The sequence below is a fragment of the Pristiophorus japonicus genome, chromosome 14, assembly GCF_044704955.1.
Source record: "Pristiophorus japonicus isolate sPriJap1 chromosome 14, sPriJap1.hap1, whole genome shotgun sequence".
NCBI classification, from domain to species: domain Eukaryota; kingdom Metazoa; phylum Chordata; class Chondrichthyes; family Pristiophoridae; genus Pristiophorus; species Pristiophorus japonicus.
In genome coordinates this window covers 29,208,586-29,234,508 of record NC_091990.1, presented here as the reverse complement: position 1 = coordinate 29,234,508, position 25,923 = coordinate 29,208,586, and the positions used below count along the sequence as shown (strand labels likewise).

At 47.6% G+C, this 25,923-nt stretch overlaps 1 protein-coding gene across 2 annotated transcripts in view; it reads right to left on the bottom strand.

The window, feature by feature from the left end:
- Positions 1–6,834, bottom strand: part of yars1 (tyrosyl-tRNA synthetase 1) — a 45,382-nt gene extending 38,548 nt beyond the window's left edge. The window contains exons 1-2 of one of the 2 annotated variants that reach the window (XM_070899078.1): positions 6,706–6,834; positions 194–285 (exon numbers count right to left, since the gene is read on the bottom strand). In XM_070899078.1, coding sequence (XP_070755179.1) covers positions 194–250 — 57 coding nt within the window. In that variant the 5' untranslated portion in view covers positions 251–285; positions 6,706–6,834. Of the gene's footprint in view, positions 1–193; positions 286–6,257; positions 6,363–6,705 lie in introns of those variants that run through there. The other variant, XM_070899079.1, reaches the window with a different exon arrangement.
- Positions 6,835–25,923: the final 19,089 nt, after the last annotated feature.

The window sequence follows — 25,923 nt, the reverse complement described above, 5'->3', positions numbered from 1 at the left end:
CCCTTTTCATCATTAAGGTGAGGAAACCCATTCAGTCCTGCTTCCATATTCCAGCTTCCAACTGATTCTTAAAAGATTTCAGTGGTTCAGCCTCTACCATTCTTCCTGGCAATCTATTCTGTACATTCATCACTCTGTAAAGAAGAATTAAGTCAACTCAAATGAGTTTGATATTTACATTACAAGACCGTACCTGCAAGTTCCTGGTGATAAGACTGAGTTTCTCCTCAACATTCTTATCGTCACCCATGATGTTGAACTCTCTCACTGATTACCTGAGATAAACTGGAAGAAAAATAACGCCATTAGCTTTGGGAAAAAAAATCTCAGCTTATTACAGGAGAAAGTTTATTGTTGTTCACAAACTTTGCCAGTACAAGTGAACCTCTCCAGTCCAATACTTACTTATTTTTGGATGACTAACTCTTAGCAAAGTAAAATCTAAAGCAAATATTTGTAGATCTATATATACTACAATGTGACTATTCACTTTCTGGCCTTTGGTTGGTCCCGGTTAACCATATAACCAATAATATATTATTTGTAACCACTTCATTTTTAAAACAGGGATTCTGACAATAAGACTCCCATAGAATCATAGAAATTTACGGCACAAAGAGGCCATTCTGCCCATCATGTCTGTGCTGGCCGAAAAAGCTATCAGTCTTAATCCCACGTTCCAGCTCTCGGTCCATAGCCTTGTAGGTTACAGGTTTCAAGTGCATATTCAAGTACTTTATAAATGTGATGAGGGTTTCTGCCTCTACCACCCTTTCAGGCAGTGAGTTCCAAACCCCCACCACCCTCTAGGTGAAAAAAGTTCTCGTGTACAATATAAAGACTGCACACTGTTATTGTTCCTCACCCACATTGTTAGAATCCAAATCTTTCTCAAGCAGATTCTGTGAATAATATCCAACAATATTCAGTTTATTCTGAGTTAGGGTCTAAAATACTTAGTACTGAATTAACAGATGTATTGCAATAAAACTTCATGAATAATCCAGATATCAACACATTGAGGCAGAAAATGTTAGATTTTTTAACAAGGACTTCACCTCTAAGCTTTCTGCCTCTGCCCAATACTACTTTTAATCAAAAATATTCCAACAACTGGCTTGAACAAAACAAGTGGTTTATGGAGGCCAGTAGGAATTTAACTGGCGTTTGAACGGAATTTAATACTTAAGTGCAAGGCTGAGAGAGTGCTCCATTGTCAGAGATACCATCTTTCAGGTGAGACAATGAGGGGGGGGGGGGGGGGGGTGGAATTGCGGTTGGAGGCTTCCTTCATACCAGCGACCCCAACCTGAAAAAAATCTACGAAAGTACCCGGTGGTCCCGGAGAAATGTAGGATCCCGGTCGGAGGCCTAGATTCGCTGCGCCGCGCACAGGGAGATGCCTTTCAGGTACGTGCGTACAAGCTGAAGTCACACGGGCCTGGACCACCAATCACTATGCAGTATTCTCAGTGATAAAAATGGGAAGTGTCTGTACAGGCTCCCATTACGATCAATGAGAAAACCCCCTAAAATACCGAAACACAGCACAATAAATAAATAAAACATCTCACATATTTAAAATTAATTGAAATTAAATATAATTAAATGTCTTAGAAAATAATATTTATTTTTTGGATTTTTTTAATGTTTTAATATGTTAAAAATCAACTTACCTTAAATAAACAGGGTTTTAAATATAAAAATAAATTTAAAACAATTTTTAATATGTTTTAAAACTCTTATGCTGGTAAAAGTAAGCTATGCACCTGCTTTTACCAGGTGTAAAAGTTTGAAGGACAGTTGCTGAGCAGGAGTTGGGAAATTAGCCCAATCTCTCCCGCGCGAATGTCCTTCTCCCGAGGATGTGGCGGATCAGTCAAGAGAAATCTTGTCAGATCGGAAAAGCCGGTTTTCAGCGCACACGCATCGTGACAAACAGCTTTTAAGAGGCCTCGCTGGGTCCACGCGCACTTCGTGCGAACCCGAGGCTACCTATTCAGGTGGATGTAAAAGATCCCATGCAATTATTCAAAAAATTAGAGCAGTGGATTGCTCCTGCTGTTAAATGGAAGCTCTTTCTTTCCCTACATTACTTTGAAATATGTAACACAGATATATTATAAAGCAGCAACATAAAGGGAAATTGTATCATCATAAAGCACAAGGAATGAAGATCAAGCAGATTATCAACATCATTTGAATCTCCAAAACTTGTTGCATCCTTGAACAATTTCAGGCTGTTATTCTTTGACATACAAAAGACAGAGAGCTTCTTGAGCACCAGATATCATTGTAGACACAGAGCAAAGATAGGTCCCCGAGATCAAAGTAAATAGCTTTCTAAAATATTAGATGTTTGTGACTGCATATTATACAGTGCACCAAACACACGATTAAAGGGAGATGGCAGTTAAATGTTTACAGTGAATCACCAAATGTATACATCTGAATCAACCAGAACTGAGGACATCTTTCAGTTTAAGATTCCAACCTGACATTTCTAGTGTTTTCTGTTTATTCCAGTATTTGCACTTTTCCTTTTTATCTGTACAAGTGAAATGATGAGTCTGCTGTTCTCGATTTCAAAACCGAGGAAGGCCAGCACATTCATTGTGCAAATAAAATAAAACATCTGCTAACTCTCATTCACTTGGGTTTAAATAGTATTTTTTCTTGTCTCAATCTCAATTTAAAAAAATAAAGAGTGATCTGCATGTTTTGATAAAAAGGAAAAAAAAAGTACAAATGCTGGAGATCTGAAATAAAAATACTGGAAAGATGCATTGCTCCACCAGCATCAGGAATGAGACAGAAAATATTTCAGATAGTTACTGCATCCTCAGACCAATTCTGATGAAGCGTGTAACTCCAAGAATGTTAATCTTTGCATCTTTTCAGTTGGCGACAGACCTGCTGTGTATTGCCAGCATTTTTCAATTTTGCCCCAACTGTTTGACTGTATTTCTCACTCCGTAACAACTACTTGATCTTGACATCGACTGTGAATTTGGAATTGTTGGTTGCAATCACACTCTATGGGCCCAAATTTCCCCAGCCGTTTAGAGCGGCAGTTAGATGTGGTGCGCCAACTTCGTGGTGGAGAAAATGCGCCGGAATCTTACCGGGATAATTTAGCCGCTCCTGGATCCCTGTGGTTTCGTGGCGTGGCGCTGCGAAACCTGCAGGGGGCGGAGCTTGGGTCGCGCTTGTTCAGCGCAGCCAGCAGGGGGGGTGGGGCTTGGGCTTGGCGTGTCTTCGAGTGCTGGCAGGGGGATGCATGTCCGTCTGTGCGCGCATGAGCAATGCCCGTTGAAGCGTACGCGCATGCACAATGGGCCAGGAACCTTGGCAATCGGCCAGTTCAAGGGGGAGCGTACTCAGTGCATCAGCAGCATTGGGCCACATTGGAAGGTAAGGTGTTAATATTGATTTTTGGGTGGCTGAGGGAGTGGAAAGCAGTGCTGCTGCATAGGTGCATGCAAGGTGCATTCAACATTATCTGAGTGTGAATCCGATACACCAATGATGCAAGAGCATGCAACATGAACGAAGAACTTCTTGCATGAGGAAGTGGAGAAACTAGTCACTGTCATTGAGGGCAGATTGCAGGAGCTGGATATCAGTAAGAGTGGCCCCACAAAAGTTCCACCCAAAGAAATAAGGAAACGCTGGAACCTTGCTGCAGAAGAATTCTCCGCAGGGGTGAATACCGCAGGAACTGGAAACCAGTGTAAAAAGAAATGGCAGGACGTTGGTCAAGTAGTGAGTGTAAGTATTATCTTGAGTTTTAAATGGAATTTCAATTGTTACTGTGATCATCTGTATATGTCCCATCCATCAGAAGCTCACCATGTGGCAAAAATTATATTTTCATCTTTGCAAAAGAAATTGGCCCACAACAAAAGGGAGAGAAGTAGAACAGGAGAAGGGCTGCCAAATCTGCACCAACTATCACCACTGGAACAGAGGGACGTTGCCTTGCTGAGTCACACCTTCAGAAAAAGAATCAGCTCTGCACAGCTGGGCCCACACCCGAGGGTGAGGTTCAATCATGAAAATGCAAAGTCACACTTCAAAATCTACCCGCGCACTGGCCTGCTAGAACATAAGAACATAAGAATTAGGAACAGGAGTAGGCCATCTAGCCCCTCGAGCCTGCTCCGCCATTCAACAAGATCATGGCTGATCTGGCCGTGGACTCAGCTCCACTTCCCTGCCCGCTCCCCATAACCCCTTATCCTCTTATCGTTTAAGAAACTGTCAATTTCTGACTTAAATTTATTTAATGTCCCATCTTGCACAGCTCTCTGAGGCAGCGAATTCCAGATTTACAATCCTCTGAGAGAAGAAATTTCTCATCTCAGTTCCAAATGGGCAGCCCCTTATTCTAAGATCATGCCATCTAGTTCTAGTCTCCCCGACCAGTGGAAACAACCTTTCTGCCTCGATCTTGTCTATCCCTTTCATTATTTTAAATGTTTCTATAAGATCACCCCTCATCCTTCTGAACTCCAACGAGTAAAGACCCAGCCTACTCAATCTATCATCATAAGGTAACCCCCTCATCTCCGGAATCAGCCTAGTGAATCGTCTCTGTACCCCCTCCAAAGCTAGTATATCCTTCCTTAAGTAAGACGACCAAAACTGCACGCTATACTTCAGGTGCGGCCTCACCAATACCCTATACAGTTGCAGAAGGACCTCCCTGCTTTTGTACTCCATCCCTCTCGCATCCTGCCCCCTTCTTTCCTGCTAACCATTTGACTGATCTGTTGTATTTTGCAGAACAAGACGACAATCCTGAACATCCTGAAGATCCACAAGATCCAGATGCATCCGCTCCAGACCAAGGTGGGTGGGGGGAGGAGGGGGTCCATGGATCTATGTTCACGGGAGAATGCTGAGCGTGATATGGACCAGTCCATGGGCCAGGGCATCACTTTGCCAGACACCTCCATGAGCTCTGCCACGACATTCCTTGGTTTCACACCTTCCGAGGTTGCGGGTCCCAGTGGCGGTGGTGGAATGCAGGTTGGAACACCCAGGGCCCCACCATCCCAGCCTATGCCTCACACTGGAGGGGTGCCACTAGGCAGACCCACGGCGAGGGGAAGGAGAAGGCAACCAGTCTCTCCTGAGATGCAGCCTTTATCAGATGTACATTAGGTTATGTCATTGGGTGAGGAGACCAATGCCCTTACCCGATCACTCATGGCTGCCGTCAGTGGGGTGCGTGATGAGGTAGCGACACTGTCGGGAGAAATATCAGCACTGAGACGGGAACTGAGGGCGGGCATGTCAGAGGGAGTGCAAACGATGGCAGAGGCCATGAGGGAGCTAGCTGCTGCAATAAGGGCACACAGGCCTGACAATCAAATGGCACTCCCATTGCAATCTCCATACCAGCCTCTGTTGAGACCCAAGCCGGGCCCCCAGCCTCCAACCCCACCACCGCCCCTATGAGGAAGTGCACATTCCCTGGTATGTGGGTAAGAGATGGGTGCAGCCTTTTTTGCTGTTGTTCTTGTTGTTGTGGAAGTGCATTGTAAACTTTCCAATAAAATATTTTTTGCATTAAAACTGAATCATGTTCCATTAGCACCACACAACATTTAGGAACAACTCTTTTAAAAAAAAAATAATTCACTCCTCACCCCAACAGTCATGCATGCCTGCCACCCCTGGCCCAAGGGCTAGCCGGTGCGTTCTGTAGTCGGCAAGGCAGGACTGCTCTATTTTCAGTAGCTGATTTAACTTTCATTTATTTTTGATGATGTCGTGAAGATACTGTGCTGCAGTTGTTTTGATGTTGTGCTGATGCTGCGAAGGTGTTTAGTGCTTTAGAATCCTCTAACTCACCTTTCCCCCCGTCCCCCCCCCAATCTCTGGCTACCTACGTTGATTTCTTAAATGAAGGAAAGGTTTTTCTATGCCTACAAAAGTGGCCACATACACTGGCCTAAGTTAGCTTGGAGTAAATTTTAGCTGGCCAAATTTGCTTCTATGGCCAAAACAGGCATAAGTGGCTGGTCACACCCACTTTTGGAGAAAAAAAAACTAAACTAAAAAAACTAACTAACTGACTTACACTGGAGCAAGTTAAATGGGGAAATTTGCGATTTTTAAGTTACTCCAAAAAAAAAGCGGGGCAACTCTTGGGGAAATTTGAGCCCACGATAAGTATATTAATACACTTCACAACAATGCTGTAGTTATAGCATAAATGCAGCCTGAATCTTGAGTCAAGGCCTTACCTGACACTGCAGCAAAGAGGAAGAAAATTCCTTGGACGAGGTAGTCTCTGGAGTCAATTGAGAACAAACTTCACCCAGACGCAAAACTTGTGTCAATGCACTGTATGGTTGTTGCACTAACTGGCACAAGTCAGCCATTGAAAGGACCGGCCGCCACGCTCCCTGATGCAGACTTAGCTCGCTCCCCGGGCACGGACTGACCGCTCTCCCCGGGGCCCACTCTGCCCTGGGCACGGACTGGCCGCCCTGCCCGGGCACGGACTGACCATTGATGCCCCATTCATTGCCTCAGTGTGAGTGAAGTCACTGGGAGGTCCATTGCTGCCATGCAGTGCCCCGGCGCTGCCTTGGTAACCGGCTCCATGTCACCCGCCTCCCTCCACCGCTAACCTCAGGGCCCAGAGCCCCAGGCAGTTCCAGTCCCCGGTCCCCGCGGGATCTCCCTTACCGTGTGCTCCTGCGGCCCCGCGGTGTTTGCGCAGCGCCGCCTTCTCCTTCTCCTCCTCCTCCCGCCGGTTGCATCAGCCTCCGCGCTCGCCTCACTCAACCACCCGCCGCCCTGCGCCAACGCAGGAGCCACCGCCGAGCAGCAATCATCGATCGTTCTCCAATGCGCCTGCGCGCCTCAGCCTGGCCCAGCCGCTGTGTCACTGGCTCACATTGTGCAGGAAGGACACCATTATCATCACCACAGGCACAAAGGATTTACCTGCAACAAACTCCTGCAAATATTACTTTAAAATATTGCAATAAAATCCTGGAGCAATCTGAGAGGAGGGGAGCAGAGACACACATTTATGGGGATCTACAGTTGTATGTTATGGTGGGAGAGAGTTGGGATATCAGACAATCAGCATTCTGTGGGCTCAATGGTTCTTTTCCCTCCCTGTCCATTCACCTATTCATCACACAGAGTTGTGTTTATTTTGTTAAGATTGGCAGGCATCAAAACTATGCCACACCTTTAAGCAAAATAAAATGAAACTTGGCAAATCCAAAGAGATCAGGTCAAACATACTGCAAGAACTCGTGGTAGAGAGTTCACATCGTTTACTGAAGTGATTTAAGAGTGGAACAGAATAGGATGAGCAATTTATAAATATTTTCTGAAGCTAAAACTATTCAATGCAAAATAAAACTTGCCAATCTGTGCATCAATGTTTCTTTTGTATCCAAATGTGAGAGCTTTTGCAACATGACACTTGACATTTTATTTTATTAACAACACATGGAAGAACTCAGATGACTAGTGACTTGTATGTAGCTTTTAATAAACTAAATATCCTCTTAATAGTTTTCTGTAAGAATGACATTCTAGTACAGGTGAGTTATTTCTGGTGTCCTGGCCAATATTTATCCCTCAATGAACATAACAAAAACAGAATATCTGATCATTGTCACATTGCTGTTTGTAGCAGCTTGCTATGTGCAAATTGGCTGCCACGTTTACTACATTACAATAGCGACTAGACTTCAAAAAGTATTTAATTGGCTGTAAAGTGTTTTGGGACGCCCCGAATGAAAGGCGCGAAATAAACGCAAGTCTTTCAAGTCTTGAAATGAAATGTCATGTTTAAGAAAATTCCTTTGACTAGTTATTATTTGTTAAGCACAACTTTCTTTACATGAAGCAGTATTTAAACTCAAAGTTAAAGTAGCACTTGAATTTGAGTAAATGCTCCAATCTGTTGGAGAGCAGACCATATTATCCCCTCAACAGTAGTCGATGTATTTACCGAGGCGTATGAAAGCATGGGCCTTACGCTAAACATTAGTAAGACAAAGGTCCTCCACCAGCCTGTCCTCGCCGCACAGCACTGCCCCCCAGACATCAAGATCCACGGCGCGGCCCTGGAGAACGTGGACCACTTCCCCTATCTCGGGAGCCTCCTATCAACAAGAGCAGGCATTGATGACGAGATCCAACACCGCCTCCAGTGCGCCAGTGCAGCCTTTGGCCACCTGAGGAAAAGAGTGTTTGAAGACCAGTCCCTCAAAACTGTCACCCAGCTCATGGTCTACAGGGCCATAGTAATATCCGTCCTCAGAGACGTGGATCATGTACAGTAGACACCTCAAGTCGCTGGAGAAATACCACGAGCGATGTCTCCGCAAGATCCTTAAAATCCCCTGGGAGGACAGACACACAAACATTCGTGTCCTCGTCCAGGCCGACATCCCCAGCATTGAAGCACTGACCATACTTGATCAGCTCCGCTGGACAGGCCACATAGTTCGCATGCTAAACACGAGACTCCCAAAGCAAGCGCTCTGAACTCGTCCACGGCCAACGAGCCAACGGCGGGCAGAGGAAACGTTACAAGGACACCCTCAAAGCTTACCTGATAAAGTGCAACATCCCCACTGACACCTGGGAGCCCCTGGCCATAGACCGCCCTAACTGGAGGAAGTGCATTCGGGAGGGCGCTGAGCTCCTCGAGTATCGTCGCCGAGAGCATGCAGAAATCTAGAGCATGCAACAGAAGGAGCGTGCAGAAAACCAGGCTCCCTGCCCATCCTTTCCCTCAGTGACTATCTGTCCCACCTGTGACAGAAACTGTGGTTCTCGTATTGGACTGTTCAGCCACCTAAGAACTCATGCCAAGAGTGGAAGCAAGTCTTCCTCGATCCCGAGGGGCTGCCTATGATGATGATGAGTAGTTCACAGTTTCTCATCACATTTTCCAGGTCTGTAATACAACCCCCTCTGTTTGACCAATGCCGACATTTGTTTGTCCCAATATAAGGAAAGAACAATCACATTTATACAGTGCATTTCACTTCGTCAGGACATCCTAAAGCACTTCACAGCCAATGAATTACTTTTGAAATATAGTCACTCTGGCTATTTAGGCAAACACAGGAGCCAACTTACACATAGCAAGGTCCTACAAACAGTAAATGTGATGAATGATTAGTTCATCTGTTTTTGGTGGTGTATGTTGAAGTAGAGATTTTGGCCAGGATACTGAGAGAATTTCATGCTTCTTTTTTCAACGACTGCTGTGAGATCGATCATATCCACTTGAACAGGCAAATGGGGCCTTGGTTTCGCATCTCACCCAATGAAAAAAGCCCACCTCCAACAATGCTACACTCCCTCAACAACACAATGTAGTATCAGCCAAAATGACCTGCTGAAGCCTTGGAGTGGGGCTTGAACCCACAAGCATCTGCTTCAGAGGCAAGAGTGCTACCAACTGGGCCACAGTGACCTTAGGTAGAGGCAGTATATCCTCTCACTTGTGTCTTGCCACTTTCCCAGTGTAAAGTAAACTTGCATTTATATAGCGCCTTTCATGACCTCAGGACGTCCCAAAGTGCTTTATAGCCAATTAAGTACCACTGAACTGTAGTCACTGTTGTAGTGGGAAATGCAGAAAACTCCCCAGCTCTTCTTCAAATACTGTCACGTTCCACTTATCTCCACTTGAGAAGGGAGATGGGGCCCCAGTTTAATGTCTTATCTGAAAGAGGGCACCTCCTACAGTGCTGCACTCCCTCAACACTGCACTGGGAGTGTCACCTAAATTTGGTGTTCAAGTCTGTGGAGTGGGGCTTGAACCCACAACCTTCTGACTCAGGAGAGCATGCTACCACTGAGCCACAGCTGACACTCAAGTGTAAAGTTAAGCTGCCATCCAGAGTGAAATTAGTTCAATGAAGGCGCTCAATGTGAGTTAAGCAAAACTTTAAAATTCACGGGGGGAGAAATTCAACTCGTGCCCAGCACAGAATGGTTGAGGAGCTCAGAATGCACTCCCGAAAATGTCAGCCTGAGGCCTCCTCAAAATTGATTCTCAGGCCTCATTGTAAGATTTTATAAATCTCTGGCATTAAATTGACAGCGCGACTGATTCTTTTAAAACAATTCGGAACAGTTTATTAAACACACACACATGCACATTTATCAGCAGTCGTCAGTTACCCTACGGATCTACTTAGTTACACAGATACAATGTTACAATAATGATTTATAAAAAGGCATACGTCACTTTCCTCTGGCTGGCTGAGCACACGGCTTGCTGTTTCGGCTGGACTTCAGCAGGAGGTCTGCCGTGTGCTCAGGAGAGAAGGAGAAGGGGAGAGAAAAACCTTTGGCTTGAGACCTTATACCTCTCAAAGCCATTGTTCCTCAGAAAGCCCCAGGATTGGATCTCGGTTCCAGGACAGTTCCTTATTGGCTCTCCTCGCCCATGTGTCTGTCTGGATGCATTCCTTGATTAGGTTAATGGCTTTCCAATTAACACAATACACAAACACCATGCTGGGAGTCTGTGAGCTTCCATTTTGAATCTTTCAAAACTGTCTTTTCGTATAATCTCATTTTTTTAAACATTTATACATGCACAGAATCGATTTTATTACTGAACACTTTTATTCTTACGTTATTTGCATTAAACCAAATGTAATCAATTTGTCGCCCAATGCAGCATGCCAGTGGAGGCCTGACCAATTCCAGTCAGCTCTGACGTTGAGCCAGCCCAGAGGGAGGTCCTGGCAGGGGGGCGGGGTGGGGAGAGGCGATCTGGAGGGGCAGCTGGACCAGCAGCAGCATGTAATAGTTTGGTGGAGTCAGACGGAGCACTCCTGCTCTTCCTGGCTCCACAAAAATAAAATTATTTAAATGTTTTTTGCATTAGCGCTCCCTTTAAGAATTGCTGGTTACACCGCTCAAAACCCGAACATTTTCTCTGTTTCGCACATTTGTAGTGAAATTATAAATGCTCTTTATACAGAGTGTTTATAATTTCACTACAAATAGCAAACAAAAGACATTTACCCATTTTCACTCGGCAGGGAGACACTGAGACAACATTCATTCCAAAATTGAGGTTAGAGAAACAAGTGCCTGGCCTGAAATGGTTATTTGCTCCGAGAAAAGAACCGAGAAAACATTTAGATAGCACTCTACCACAGCTCGAGCTGCCCCACAGCGCTTCACAAACAACAAGCTGCGATGAAGTGCAGTCACTGTTAGGTCAGGGAACACTGTTGGCATTTTACAGCAACAATGTCCCACAAACAGCAATGAGGTGAATGAGTGACTACACCAATAACAACAACTTGCACTTATATAGCACCTTTAATGTAGAAAAATGCCCCAAGGCATTTCACAGAGTTAAAAATAAAGTAGCTAATCTGTTTTTGGTAGTGTTGGCTTGGGTGAAGGAATGTAATATTCTCCAGTGACCAAAACATTTGTGAGCTCTGGTCCTGACCTGGTTGTTCAATGTTCAAGCTTTGTTCTGTGTGAATGGGCTTCAAGCGCCTCACAAATGCTATTATCAGCTAATAGAAATTATATTTGTTGTAAGTTAGGCATAAGTGTTCAGAACAGTAACGTGCACCACAACGAGAAACATTATTGATAGTATGTTCATCGTCAGATGACGATTTAGTCAACATAAATGGGATGGAGGTTTCTCTCCTCCTCAAAGGTACTGATAGAAGGTGGAGCCATGGTTGGCTGTTACTGCACGTGCAAACCCTTGCTCTGTGGTAGTTGCGGGTATCCTTGCAGCAGATGGCACAGTTTTTGCAAACTTGCAGGGCCAAACACTGAGAAGGTAGATCCCCCTGGTCCTGGCAGGTAGGTTCGCCAGAGCCTGCAGATGTGATTGATGTCATCTTGGTAACTGCCAATTTTTCTTTGATAACGCTTCTGTGAAGCGCCTTGGGTCATTTTATTACGTTAAAGACCCAATATAAATGCAAGTTGTAATTGTTTACAATCTCAAAATCCTATCTATCCCTGAGCTGAGCTTCTGATCCCACATACCCTACATCACAACACACATTTATTTCACCTCTGTAACATCGCCCCTCTCCACCCTTGCCACAGCCCATCTAGTATATTGGAATACTCATCCATTTATTTGTCACCTCCAGACTAAACCATTCTAATGCTCTCCTGGCCAGACTCCCATTCCCCACTCTCCATAAGCTTCAGCTCATTCAAAACTCTGCTGCCCATATCTTATCCCGCTCCAAGTCTCACTCACCCCTCACCACTGTCTTCGCTGACCTAAGTTGCCTCCCAGTCCCCCAATGCCTCAAATTTAAAATTATTTTCCTTGTGTTTAAATCCATTCATGGCCTCGCCCCTCCCTATCTTTGTAATCTTATTCACCCCAACAAATCCCCCCACCCTGCTCCTGCCCAAACTCTGCATTCCTCTGTGTTATGTCTCAAATAAAGCAATGTGACTAAGTACTGTCGACTTGAGTAAGTGTGACCTTAGTCTCTTTATTCTAGCTCCAGAGTGCTAGCACAGCATGGGAGGCCTGCTTATATGCAGTGCTCCCAAGGGATGCTGGGATCCCTTGGGACTCCAACAGATACACCTTCTTGTGGCGGTAGAATGCTGGTTACACAGTGTTGCATACATAACATCACTCCCCTCCCAAAGTCAATAGTACACTTATTTGCAGGGTGAGACGATCTGGGGCTTTCCGTTCCCTAGTCGATCATCTCGGTACAAACACAGGTGCAGGTGAGTTGGTTGGGCCTTCGCTGGGCTGCTGTGCAGCTGTGCAGCTGGCCTTGCTGGGCTGCTGGGGATGATGGGTTCAGCTTCGTGGTCAACCATGATGTCGGTTGCCACTTGTGTGTGTATCGGAGCGTTGAAGTTGGTGGTGTCCTTTTCAGGTTGCTCGTGACTGTTTATGAATCACAGTTTGGTTTGGTCCAGATGTTTTCTGCAAGTTGGTCCATTTTCAAGTTTGACCCCAAACACCCTATTCCCTTCTTTGGCTACGACAGTGCCAGCAAGCCATTTGGGACCATGTCCATAGTTGAGTACAAATACTTCAATATTACGTGATAAATTTGCGCGATCATTGTACATGCTTTGTTGATGCCGCCTGCCCTCGACATGATCATGGAGATTAGGGTGAATTAGAGAGAGCCTTGTTTTGAGTGTCCGTTTCGTGAGCAGTTCAGCAGGGGGAACCCCGGTGAGCGAGTGGGGTCTTGTGTGGTAGCTGAGCAGGATTCGGGACAGGCGGGTCTGCAGAGAGCCTTCCAACACACGTTTCAAGCTTTGCTTGATGGCTTGGACTGCCCGTTCTGCCTGGTCGTTAGATGTGGGCTTGAATGGGGCAGATGTGATGTGCTTGATCTCATTGCGGGTCATGAATTCCTTGAATTCAGCGCTGGTGAAGCATGGTCCATTGTTGCTGACAAGGACATCAGGCAGGCCGTGCATGACAAACATGGCTCGTAGGCTTTCGATGGTGGCAGTGGACGTGCTTACAGACATTATTACACACTCAATCCATTTTGAATAAGCATCCACAACAACCAAAAACATTTTGCCTAGAAACGGGCCAGCAAAGTCAATGTGGATCCTAGACCATGGTTTGGAGGGCCATGACCACAAACTTAGCGGTGCCTCCCGCATTGCTCAGTTGAGAGCAAGTGTTGCATTGGCGCACGCAAGACTCCAAATCTGAGTCGATGCCAGGCCACCACACATGGGATCTGGCTATAGCTTTCATCATTACTATGCCTGGGTGGGTACTGTGTAGGTCACGTATGAACATTTCCCTGCCTTTCTTAGGCAAAACCATGTGATTACCCCACAAAAGACAGTCTGCCAGTATGGACATTTCGTCTTTGCGCCGCTGGAATGGCTTGACCTTTTCATGAATCTCTGCTGGGACGCTGGACCAGCTCCCATGGAGGACACAATTTTTTACAAGGGACAGTAAAGGATCCTGGCAGGTCCAGGTCCTGATCTGGCGGGCCGTAACAGGTGAATTTTAGTTTTCAAATGCATCCATCACCAAGAGCAAGTCTGCGGGCTGTGCCATTTCCACCCCGGTGGTGGGCAATGGTAGCTGACTGAGTGCATCAGCGCAGTTCTCTGTGCCTGGCCTGTGGCGAATTACATAGTTGTATGCAGACAGCGTGAGCGCCCATCTTTGGATGCGAGTAGAGGCATTGGTATTAATACCTTTGCTCTCTGAGAATAGCGAACTGAGCGGCTTAAAACTCGAACTTAAGCCCAAACAGATACAGGTGCATTTTTTTCACCCCTTAAATGCATGCCAGAGCTTCTTTTTCAATCATGCTGTAGGCCCTTTCGGCTTTGGACAATCTCCTGGATGCATAAGTGACCGGTTGCAATGTTCCCGATTCGTTTGCTTGTTGTAACACACACCCGACCCCGTTCGAAGATGCATTGCCAGTTAGCACTAAATGTTTACATGGGTCATACAAAACAAGCAGTTTGTTGGAACATAACAGATTTCTGGCTTTCTCAAAAGCAGTCTCTTGTGATTTCCCCTGTGATGTATGTAGCACTCAAATCACTGACTCCACACGATCTCATGTTGTAGTAACTGCTGTGACCTTAGTCCTTTATTAGGTAACTCCAGAGTGCCTTCTCAGGTGTGGTGGGCAGCCTTTTATACTCTGTCTTGCAGGTACTTTCAGGTCTCCCACCACAGCACCCTCTGTGGTGCACTATTGTACTATTACATTTTATGTACCTGGACAATACATAACATCTCACTCCCCCCGCAGTTTCAAAAGCCATTGCCGGTAACCTCGGCCTTGTTCGTCCTGGTTGATTTGTGAGTGTGAGTCCATGACCATCCACTTCCCTCTTCCCCCCCATGTAAAGGTAATGCTTGCGATCTGGTGCAAACATGTGGTATTTGCAATCCTTACATGGGTGATGAAGTACACGAGTATAACCTCCAACAGAAAGCAGGTATACATAGACAGCACATTTGTATGGTACATATGATATGTGGTACAGATGTTATGTCAAAAGGTTGCAGGTGCACTGAACAGTTATTAAATCCCAGCTCCACTGGGTGAGGTATGGTGGCAGTGTACTGCCCCTTTTTGTCCGAGGTGATGGGCTAGGCTGAGACAGGGCATCGCAACTAGTGCGTTGCATCTGTTCTCAGTAGTCGCCTCAGTGGCTGAACCATTGCATGAATCACATAATATTGGAAATCGCATTGGCCCCTTTGTCACGGACCCTTTAACCCTTTTACTTGTACCTCGTGGTATTGACTCTTTTCGTAAATCATTCATCCCCATCACATTTTAAACACAGTAGCCATTCAGCAGCATCAAAATATCAACTCTTATCCTAAATCACTACATCATACAAATCACATTACACATTTGGACTCGCTCTTGCCTTACAAAAGTCTTTTTGTGGGGACCGCCAACGGTGTAAGGCCCTTTTAAGGCTCCCGGGTGCATTTCCCTTTTAAGACGTCACCTTGAGATTCCCACGAGGCTTCCCTTAGGCGTCGCCATTTTAGTTGTACTGCTGTCCTTTGTTCTTTGCAGCTCGAGGCTCGCCACCATCTTGAGCTCGCTGGCAGTGAGATCACTTTATTTTGTTATTTCTCCATTAAATTAAAAATTATTAGATTTTAAAATTAATTCAAAGTTACGTTTTTTTTTTCAGAAGTTTGTTCATGATATTTCAGCATCTAACTTAACCCAGGTTACTGATTTCCAAGATGTTTGTCGAGTCAGGATTAGCGCCTGCCGATGAACAGGATGATATGAACCCTTCTGTTCTCCCTGCACCCTCCCCCATGCTTCAACTACAGCTGTTGATGTTTCTTATTGAAATGGCGGTTCTGAATAAGGACGTTTGTGCCACTGATTCGGAGAACCGCACAGCATTCATTAATAGCTGGCGGTGGATATATTTTCAAGATGTTGCAGAAAATACTGATATAGCTGTAGGTGCAGCTCTGTGCAGAACATACTGATAACTGCAGGAGGGGGGAAAAACGGCCAAGAACGATTCGATCAGTCATAGTCCCTCTGGCCTCCGTACTTGCCGTAACTGCTGCCATCCCCGCCGCACTAGCTCTTGTACCCACCCAAGTAGCTGTTGCGTTCTCCCGAGTTATGCCGGCCACCTCCTCTGCCACCGTAGCCTCCTCTCCTGCCGTTGCCGTAGCCCCCACCACCGCCGCCGCTGTCCTGGCCTCCACCGTAGCCACGACCGCAGCCTGACTTTCTCTCCCCGATTTGTCGCCCGTCGGTGGATTTCCAGATCAACGCCTGCTCTCCCAGGGTCTGCTCGTCTGTGTGGGGATTTGGATTGCCAATGAACGGTTTCTTTCTCCTCCAGCTCGGTCGGCGCTGCTCTTTGGGGACCCGGGGGACAGGGGTCTGTGGAGGGATGAAGTCTTTCCAGCTCCCACGGACCTTCCCCATCCATCTCCTGCCTAGTAGCGTCGGCCCATCACCTGCAATGACCCACAAAGGTAACCCATGCGTCTCGCCCCCGTGAGATACCTGCACATCCACTCTGCCAAGGACAGGTATCAGTTCCTTGGTGTAGGTGCGCAGCTTTGCCGTGACCAAGACCAGCTTGGGTCGTGCAGCTGGGTTGACCCATAGTTTATCAAAAGTTCTCTGACTCATCAACGACGGACCCGATCCCAGTGTCTACTTCCATAATCACTGGGGCTGAATCGTCGGTACACGTATACAGTCCCAGCACCTCATCGTCTTCTGCCTGCTCCTCGTTGGATGGTGGATCCTCTACCATCTTGTCAACCAGACGGTGAGTCAGGTTTCTTTTGCACATACGCTGAAGATGGCCTTTCGTGTGGCAGGTATTGCACATATACTCCGCAAACCTGCACCGGTGAGCCCCATGGCTTCCTCCACAGCGCCAGCATGGTGCTACTCGATTAGTCCCCCTCGATGGATTCTGAGTCCCAGACCCTGAGGTCCGTGCTCTCTGCCCTGGGCAGAGCCACGTTCTGCAATTTTGCCCATGGTGGGCGCTATCCTGTGAATAGTACCTGCCGGGTTCGAGACTGTGTGTATCATCTGCTTGGTGCTGCAAGTCAAGGTCATAAATGGCCTGCTGATGGTGATGGCTTGCTTCAGGGTGACTGTAGGTTCCGTGGATAGCAGCTTGTGAAGGAGACCCATGGCCAATCCCCAGAACAAAAACATCCCGCTACGCTTCGTCAAGGTGTGTGCCAAAATCAAATGGCGCCGCAAGTCTCCTGAGGTCCGCAGCATATTTGGTGAGATCCTGGCCCTCAGGTCTGCAGTGGTGGTAGAATTTGTGTCTGGCCGTGAGGATGCTCTCCTTCGGTTTTGTTTGGGCATGAATGAGTGTGATCAGCTCTTCATATGACTTGTTCCTGGCGCTCTCGGATGTCAGCAAATCCCTGACAAGATAGTAAACCTCATCGCCACAACTGGAAAGCAATATCGCCTTACGCTTCTCTCTCAGTGCGTCCGTGTTCCCCATCAGGTCGTTTGCTGTGAAGTAGTACTCGAGCCTTTCCGTGAAGGCCTCCCAATCATTGCCCACCGTAAAATCCTTTAATGAGCCCAGAGTAGCCATGGTTGCCTGAAGTTCGTCCGTGTCCTTGTCGCCAATGTAGTGTATGTAGCACTCAAATCACTGACTCCACACGGTCTCGTGTTGTAGTAACTGCTGTGACCTTAGTCCTTTATTAGGTAACTCCAGAGTGCCTTCTCAGGTGTGGTGGGCAGCCTTTTATACTCTGTCTTGCAGGTACTTTCAGGTCTCCCACCACAGCACCCTCTGTGGCGTACTATTGTACTATTACATTTAATGTACGTGGACAATACATAACATCCCCCATACCCAGTCATCTCCCTTGCGTAACAGCACATGTAGCAAGGTGCTTAACTCGGGTAGTAAATTACCAAAATAATTGAGGAGTCCCAGGAACAACTTCAGCTCCGTCACGTTCTATTGTCTCGGCGCGTTCTTGATGGCTTCCGTCTTGGCGCCGGTGGGTCTGATGCTGTCTGCCGCGAATCTTCTCCCTAAGAACTCGACCTCTGGTGGCAGAAAAACACACTTCGACCGTTTCAACCTGAGTCCCACCCGATCTAGCTGACTTGGAATCTCTTCCAGGTTCTGCAAGTGTTCGATGGTGTCCCGACCTGTGATCAATATGTTGTCCTGGAAAACCACGGTGCGCGGAACTGACATTAGCAGACTCTCCGTGTTCCTTTGAAAAATAGCCGCGGCCGATCGAATCCCAAACAGGCATCTATTGTAGATGAACAGACCTTTGTGGGTGTTGATGCAGATGAGGCCTTTCGAAGATTCTGCCAGCTCCTGTGTCATGTAGGCTGAGGTCAGGTCCAACTTGGTGAACGTCTTTCCTCCTGCCAGCGTCGCAAATAGGTCATCTGCCTTGGGTAGCGGGTACTGGTCCTGTAGCGAAAAACGGTTAATCGTTTCTTTCTAGTCCCCACAATTTCTGACCGTGCCATCGCCCTTGAGAACCGGAACAATCGGACTGGCCCACTCGTTGAACTCAACCGGCGCGACGAAGCCCTCTCATTGCAGCCTGTCCAACTCGAAATCCACTTTCTCTCGCATCATGTATGGCACCGCACGTGCCTTGTGGTGGATGGGTCGTGTACCGGGAACCAAGTGAATCTGCACCTTCGCCCCAGAGAAATTTCCGATGCCTGGCTCAAACAACGACGGGAACTTCCTCAAAACCTGGGCACATGAGGCGTCGTCGACGGACGAAAGCGCTCGGATGCCGTCCCAGTTCCAGCGGATTTTTCCCAGCCAGCTTCTGCCGAACAGTGTGTGGCCATCTCCTGGTACAATCCATAGTGGTAGTTCGTGCAATGTTCCATCATAGGAGACTTTTACTGCTGCACTGCCAATTACAGGGATCAGCTCTTTAGTGTAATTTCTGAGCTTGGTATGAATAGGGCTCAGTTTGGGCCTTGCGCCTTGTTGCACCACAGCCTCTCGAAGGCCTTTTTGCTCATGATGGACTGACTTGCGACCGTGTCCAATTCCATGGATACTGGAATTCCATTCAGTTCAAATTTTAACATGATCGCTGGACATTTCGTGCTGAAGGTCTGCACCCCATATACGTCTGCCTCCTCGGTTTGAGTCTCTAGTTCAGTTTGATCCGCCATGGATCGGTCTTCCTCTGCAATGTGATGGTTTTCAGGGTTTGTAGTTCGTCTGCACATTCACTGGAGATGTCCCATTGTTCCACAGCCTTTGCACACATAGTGTTTGAAGCGGCATTGATGGGCTCGATGATCAACTCCGCAGCGCCAACAAGGCGTTGATTGCCTCGCATTCACACTTGATGGCAGACTCTGGGTCATCTGAGGTCATGCAGTTGCAGGCGGGTACTTTCTGCCATGTGCATTCCTGCCTGAAACGACGTTACTTTGTGTACAGTACTTGCCGATGCATCTTTATGCTGCGAAATTTGTTTGGTGTTATCGCTGGTGGACATAAATGCCTGGGCTATTGTTATGGCTTTGCTCAGGTTCGGTGTTTCAACAGTCAATAGTTTGCGAAGGATAACCTCATGGCCAATGCCAAGCACAAAAAATTCGCATTTGCTCCAGGAATCCATCGAATTCGCAATGTTCTGCAAGGCACCTTAGTTCGATGACATAGCTCGCTACTTCCTGGCCTTCAGACCGTTGACATGTATAAAATCGATACCTTGCCATCAGAACGCTCTCCTTTAGATTTAGATGCTCCCGGACCAGAGTACACAGTTCTTTATATGATTTAGTTGTTGGTTTCACCGGAGCAAGAAGATTCTTCATAAGGCCATAGGTTGTTGCCCCGCAGACGGTGAGGAGGATCGCCCTTCGTTTGGCAGCGTTCTCATTCCCTTCCAGCTCATTGGCTACGAATATTGGTCGAGTCGCTGCACGAAGGCTTCCCAATCGTCACCTTCTGAGAATTTCTCCAGGATACCAACTCTTCTCTGCATTTTCGCATGATGGTTCGTTATCTATTACTTGTCACCAGTTGTTATGTCTCAAATAAAGTACTGTAGACTTGAGTAAGTGTGACCTTACTCTCTTTATTCTGACTCCAGAGTGCTAGCACAGCATGGCTTATATGTAGTGCTCCCAAGGAATGCTGGGATCCCTTGGGACTCCAATAGATGCGCCCTCTGGTGGCGGTAGAATGCTGGTTACATGGTGTTGCATACATAACACTCTGATTCTGGCCTTTTGTGCATCTCCCGTGCCTTCGCCCCACCATTGTCGCCCATGCTTCAGATGCCCAGGACCCAGGCTCTGGACTCTCCACCCTTTCAAATATCTATTAAATATAATTTGTTTAGCTATCTAAATGAGTTATTAAAGCCACCAGGTACTGCTGTTTAATGTTGTGGCTCGTATCTTCAGCTTATAAAAAGATCAATAACTTGAACATTTTAATTTAGTTTAGCTTTAGCTTTGTTCCCACGGGTATATTTTTAATTTGTTGAGCAATGCTCATTTTTTATTGGATATGGGTTTCCAAATGCCTTTTTAGATTGCTGTGTGGATTCCACCCACAGATGAAATGCTAACATTACAGGAAATAACTTGTTCATTTTTTGCATTGCAACTATTAAAGGAAGGACATGCACATTTGAAATTGGAAGGAATAGATTCAGCATTCCACAGTTAGAATAGAAACAGAGAATTAGTTACTTTCGTTAAAAGCTGGTATTAGTTCCCAGGTATCACCTGTATGCTGTCAGGAGCAATGTAATACGTGGTGACTCACCACCACCTTCTCAAGGGCAATTAGGGTTGGACAATAAATGCTGGCTGTGCCAGCAAGGCTCACATCCTGTGAACGAATAACTTAAAAAACCTCTGGACCTGATCTTCTGCTTCTGCTGTCAGACATGGTCCCAGGGGCTATGGGGGGCAGGGGAACTTAATACAATCACAATCACTAAGGAGGTGATACACACTAAGATAATGGGACTAAAGGCAGATAAATCCCCTGGGCCTGAAGGCTTGCATCCTAGAGTCTTAAGAGAAGTAGCGGCAGGGATTGTGGATGCATTGGTTGTAATTTACCAAAATTCCTTGGATTCTGGGGAGGTCCCAGCAGATTGGAAAACTGCAAATGTAACGCCCCTATTTAAAAAAGTAGGCAGACAAAAAGCAGGAAACTATAGGCCAGTTAGCCTAACATCTGTGGTTGGGAAAATGTTGGAGTCCATTATTAAAGAAGCAGTAGCAGGACATTTGGAAAAGCAAAATTTGGTCAGGCAGAGTCAACATGGATTTATGAAGGGGAAGTCATGTTTGACAAATTTGCTGGAGTTCTTTGAGGATGTAACGTGTCATGTATTTAACCATCTTGCAATGACATAGTCATGTAACTGTAACTCATGTACACTCTACCTGTACAATAGAAATGCACACCCTGACCACAGGGGGTGAACTTGCGGGAGACACTCCTCACCTCGGTTTCCAGGTATAAAAGGGGAGGTCCCACCCAGGGTCAGCACTCCTTGGTCCTGGCAATAAAGGTGAAGGTCACAGAGTGACTGTGTCTGATATATCCATGCCTCATGTGAGTTTGTAGTAAGGTGCAGGGACACTACATTTGGCGACGAAAAACAGGAATCACCGAACCACGAGGATGGCCACCGGTGGCACAGAGGAACTGTGTGGACTTCGTGGAAAGACTCCAGCAGAGCTTTGTCACAAAGGACTGACTGGAAGAAACAGCGGCTGACAAGCGGAGGGTGCATCTACTGACCAGCTGCAGACCACAGACGTATGCGCTGATGAAAGACCTGCTCGCACCCCAAAAGCCGGCTTTGAAGAGCTCAGCCAGCTGATCAGTGAGCATCTCAAGCCGGCGAGCAGCGTACACATGGCCCAGCACCGGTTCTACTCTCACCGGCGTCAGGAGGGACAAAAAGTCTTGGACTTCGTGGCGGAACTGCGGCTCTTGGCCAGTCTTTGTAAGTTCTCTGATGCCTGCAGGGGGGAGATGTTAAGGGACTTTTTCGTCGAGGGCATTAATGCTGGCATTTTCAGGAAGCTCATAAAGACTAAGGACTTGACTTTGGAAGGGGCGGCGTTGATAGCTCGCACCTTTATGGCAGGGGAAGAGGAGACCAAGCTAATTTACGCACGCAGCCCTGGTCCAAACATGTCGACGGACCAGGGAGTTAACATGGTGAATGTGGCTTGGGACACCGCAGGCAGACAAGGGCATTTCGAAACTGCCCAGGCAGCAACAGGCTCTAGGGTGGGCCCGCAACAAGGACAATGGAAAGGGGATCGGCAATTCACGCCATCTCGAAGAACAATGCGTCCCGCGATGGGACCATTAACACCCACCATCAGAGTGCTTAAAAACAGCCAAATGGGCAATCAGAGAGAAATGCTGGTAATAGTCCTTTTGTTAACAGCAATCTCAATCTCAGCTCATGCTGGAGGTGCGGGGGTAGACACACTGCGAAAAGCTGCAGGTTCCAGCAATATACCTGTAGGATTTGTAATGTCAGTGGACACTTGGCCAGGATGTGCAAAAAGGCAGTAGCGAGGCTAATCTGCGAGACAGAGGAACCAGACGAGGAGTCTGCAATGCAGGATGAGGCCTGGGGTAAAGCCATAGATGCTGAAGTTCAGCGGATTCATGTGGCTGACGTCCACAGCTCATACACTAAAACGCCACCCATGATGATGAAAGTCTTCCTGAATGGCACATGGAGCTGGATGCGGGAGCTAGCCAGTCACTCATGAGCACCCAACAATTTGAGAGACTATGGCCACACAGAGCTAGCAGGCCCAAACTGGAACGCATTGAGACGCAGCTACGGACGTACACCAAAGAGATCATCCCAGTGCTGGGCAGTGCAAACTTGGTGGTAACACATAATGGATCACAGAACCGGCTGCCACTCTGGATCGTTCTGGGAAATGGCCCCGCGCTTTTGGGGAGGAGTTGGCTAGCTGAGATGAATTGGAAATGGGGGGATGTGCATGCCATTTCATCCGTGGAGTGAAGTTCATGCTCACAGATCCTGCAAAAAATTCGGGTCACTGGTGAACCTGGTGTCGGAATGTTCAAGAGCACTAAAGTAGTGATACGCGTCACTCCGGACGCCAGACCAGTGCACCACAAAGCCAGAGCAGTGCCATATGTGATGCGTGAAAAAATTGAATGTGAACTGGACAGGCTGCTCAGAGAGGGCATAATTTCGGCCGTTGAATTCAGCGACTGGGCAAGTTCCATCGTTCCCGTCCTCAAAGCAGATGGATCGGTTAGGATTTGTGGCGACTACAAAGCCACCATCAACCGAGTATCGCTGCAAGACCAATACCCTCTTCCGAGAGCGGAGGACCTTTTTGCCACGCTGGCAGGTGGCAAGCTGTTCACGAAGTTGGACCTCACTTCGGCCTACATGACTCAGGAACTGGCTGAAGAATCCAAGCTTCTGACCACCATCACGACACACAAGGGGTTGTTTGTCAACAACCGGTGTCCGTTTGGCATTCGTTCGGCAGCAGCTATCTTTCAGAGAAACATGGAAAGCTTGCCTCAAATCCATTCCTGGAACGACATTCTCATAACGGGTCGAGACACCGAAGAACACCTCCATAACCTGGAGAAAGTGCTACGTCGATTGGATCAGGTAGGCTTGCGGCTGAAAAAGGCCAAGTGTGTGTTTTTGGCCCCAGAGGTCGAGTTTTTGGGCAGGAGGGTTGCCGCAGACGGGATCCGGCCCACTGAATCAAAAACGGAGGCGATCCGTCGGGCGCCCAGGCCCGGCAACACGTCGGAGTTGCGACCATTCCTGGGACTTTTGAACTATTTTGGAACTTTTTGCCGAACTTAAGCACATTGTTGGAGCCATTACACATGCTCCTGCGTAAAGGTTGTGAATGGTTTTGGGGGGACTGTCAAGAGCGGACTTTCAATAAGGCGAGGAACCTGCTGTGTTCCAACAAACTGTTGACTTTGTATGAACCTTGTAAAAAACTGGTTTTAACATGCGATGCGTCATCCTACGGGGTTGGGTGTGTGTTGCAGCAGAGTAACGATGACGGCCAACTCCAACCGGTGGCTTACGCCTCCAGGTCGCTCTCCCAGGCAGAGCATGGATACAGCATGGTCGAGAAGGAAGCACTCGCGTGTGTTTATGGTGTGAAAAAGATGCGCCAGTACCTTTTTGGTAGACAGTTCGAGCTAGAGACAAGCCGTTAACATACTTGTTGTCCAACAGCAAGGCTGTCAATGCCAATGCGTCAGCTCACATACAGCGCTGGGCCCTCACGCTGGCTGTGTATGACTACATCATACGGCACTGGCCAGGCATCGAAAATTGCACTGACGCGCTCAGCAGGCTCCCACTGGCCACCACCGAGGGGGCGTCGGAGCAGAGCGCCGAGATGGTCATGGCCGTTGAGGCTTTTGACATTGCGGGCTCCCCATCACAGCCCGCCAGATCAAACTCTGGACCAATAGGGAACCCCTCCTATCCATGATAAAGAAATGTGTCCTGACTGGGGATTGGGCGCCCGCACACAGGGCGCGCCCCGAGGAAGTCAGACCGTTTCAGAGACGGATGGATGAGCTCTCCATCCAAGCCGACTGCCTGCTATGGGGCAGCCGGGTAGTCATGCCCCAGAAAGGAAGGGAACTCCACAGCGAGCACCCAGGCATCGTGTTAATGAAGGCCATTGCCCGGTCACATGTAAGGTGGCCGGGGATTGACTCAGACCTGGAACACTGAGTTCGCAGGTGCACGACGTGTGCCCAGCTGTGCAATGCCCCCAGGGAGGCCTCACTCAGCCCGTGGCCCTGGCCCACCAAACCATGGTCACGTATTCACGTTGACTATGCGGGCCCGTTCATGGGGAAAATGTTTCTGATCGTTGTCGATGCATACTCGAAGTGGATCGAGTGCATCATATTGAACTCGTGCAAGACATCCATCACCGTGGAGAGTCTGCGTACGGTTTTCGCGACCCATGGCTTGCCGGACATCCTGGTCAGCGACAATGGCCCGTGTTTCACCAGCCATGAATTCCAGGAGTTTATGTCGGGCAATGGGATCAAGCACGTCCAGACAGCGCCATTCAAGCCGGCTTCCACTGGCCAGCCGGAACGGGCGGTCCAAGTCATAAAGCAGGGCATGCTACGCATCCAAGGACCCTCCCTTCAGTACCGCCTATCGCGCCTCCTGTTGGCCTACAGGTTCCGGCCGCACTCGCTCACGGGAGTCCCACCAGTGGAATTCCTCATGAAACGCACGCTCAAGACGCGGCTGTCCCTCATTCACCCAGCCCTGGCAGACATTGTTGAGGGCAAGCGCCAGTCCCAAACCAAACTCCATGATCGAAACACAAGGGGAAGGTGTATAGAAAGAGATGACCCGGTATTTGTTCTTAACCATGCTTTGGGACCCAAGTGGCTTGAGGGCACTGTAATTGGCAAAGAAGGAAATAGAGTCATGGTGATCCGACTAAACAATGGGCAGATATGCCGCAAACACCAAGTAAAGAAAAGGTTCAGCATAGACACGGAGGAACCTGAAGAAGAGCATGAGATGGCACCCACACCAGTGCCAGCGGACGAGCAACAAGACAGCCCTCAGCATGCACAGTCCCTGCGGCCAGCCGGACAGACCGGAATCACCTCAAGTGAAAGAGACGCATGCCGAGGCTCAGCCACCAGAGCCACAACTGCGGCACTCCACGAGAGAGCGTCGACCACCTGACAGGCTTAACCTCTGAAACAAAAAGACTTAAGGGGGGAGGTGATGTCATGTATATAACCATCTTGCAATGACATAGTCATGTAAATGTAACTCATGTACACTGTATCTGTACCATAGAAATGCACACCCTGACCACAGGGGGT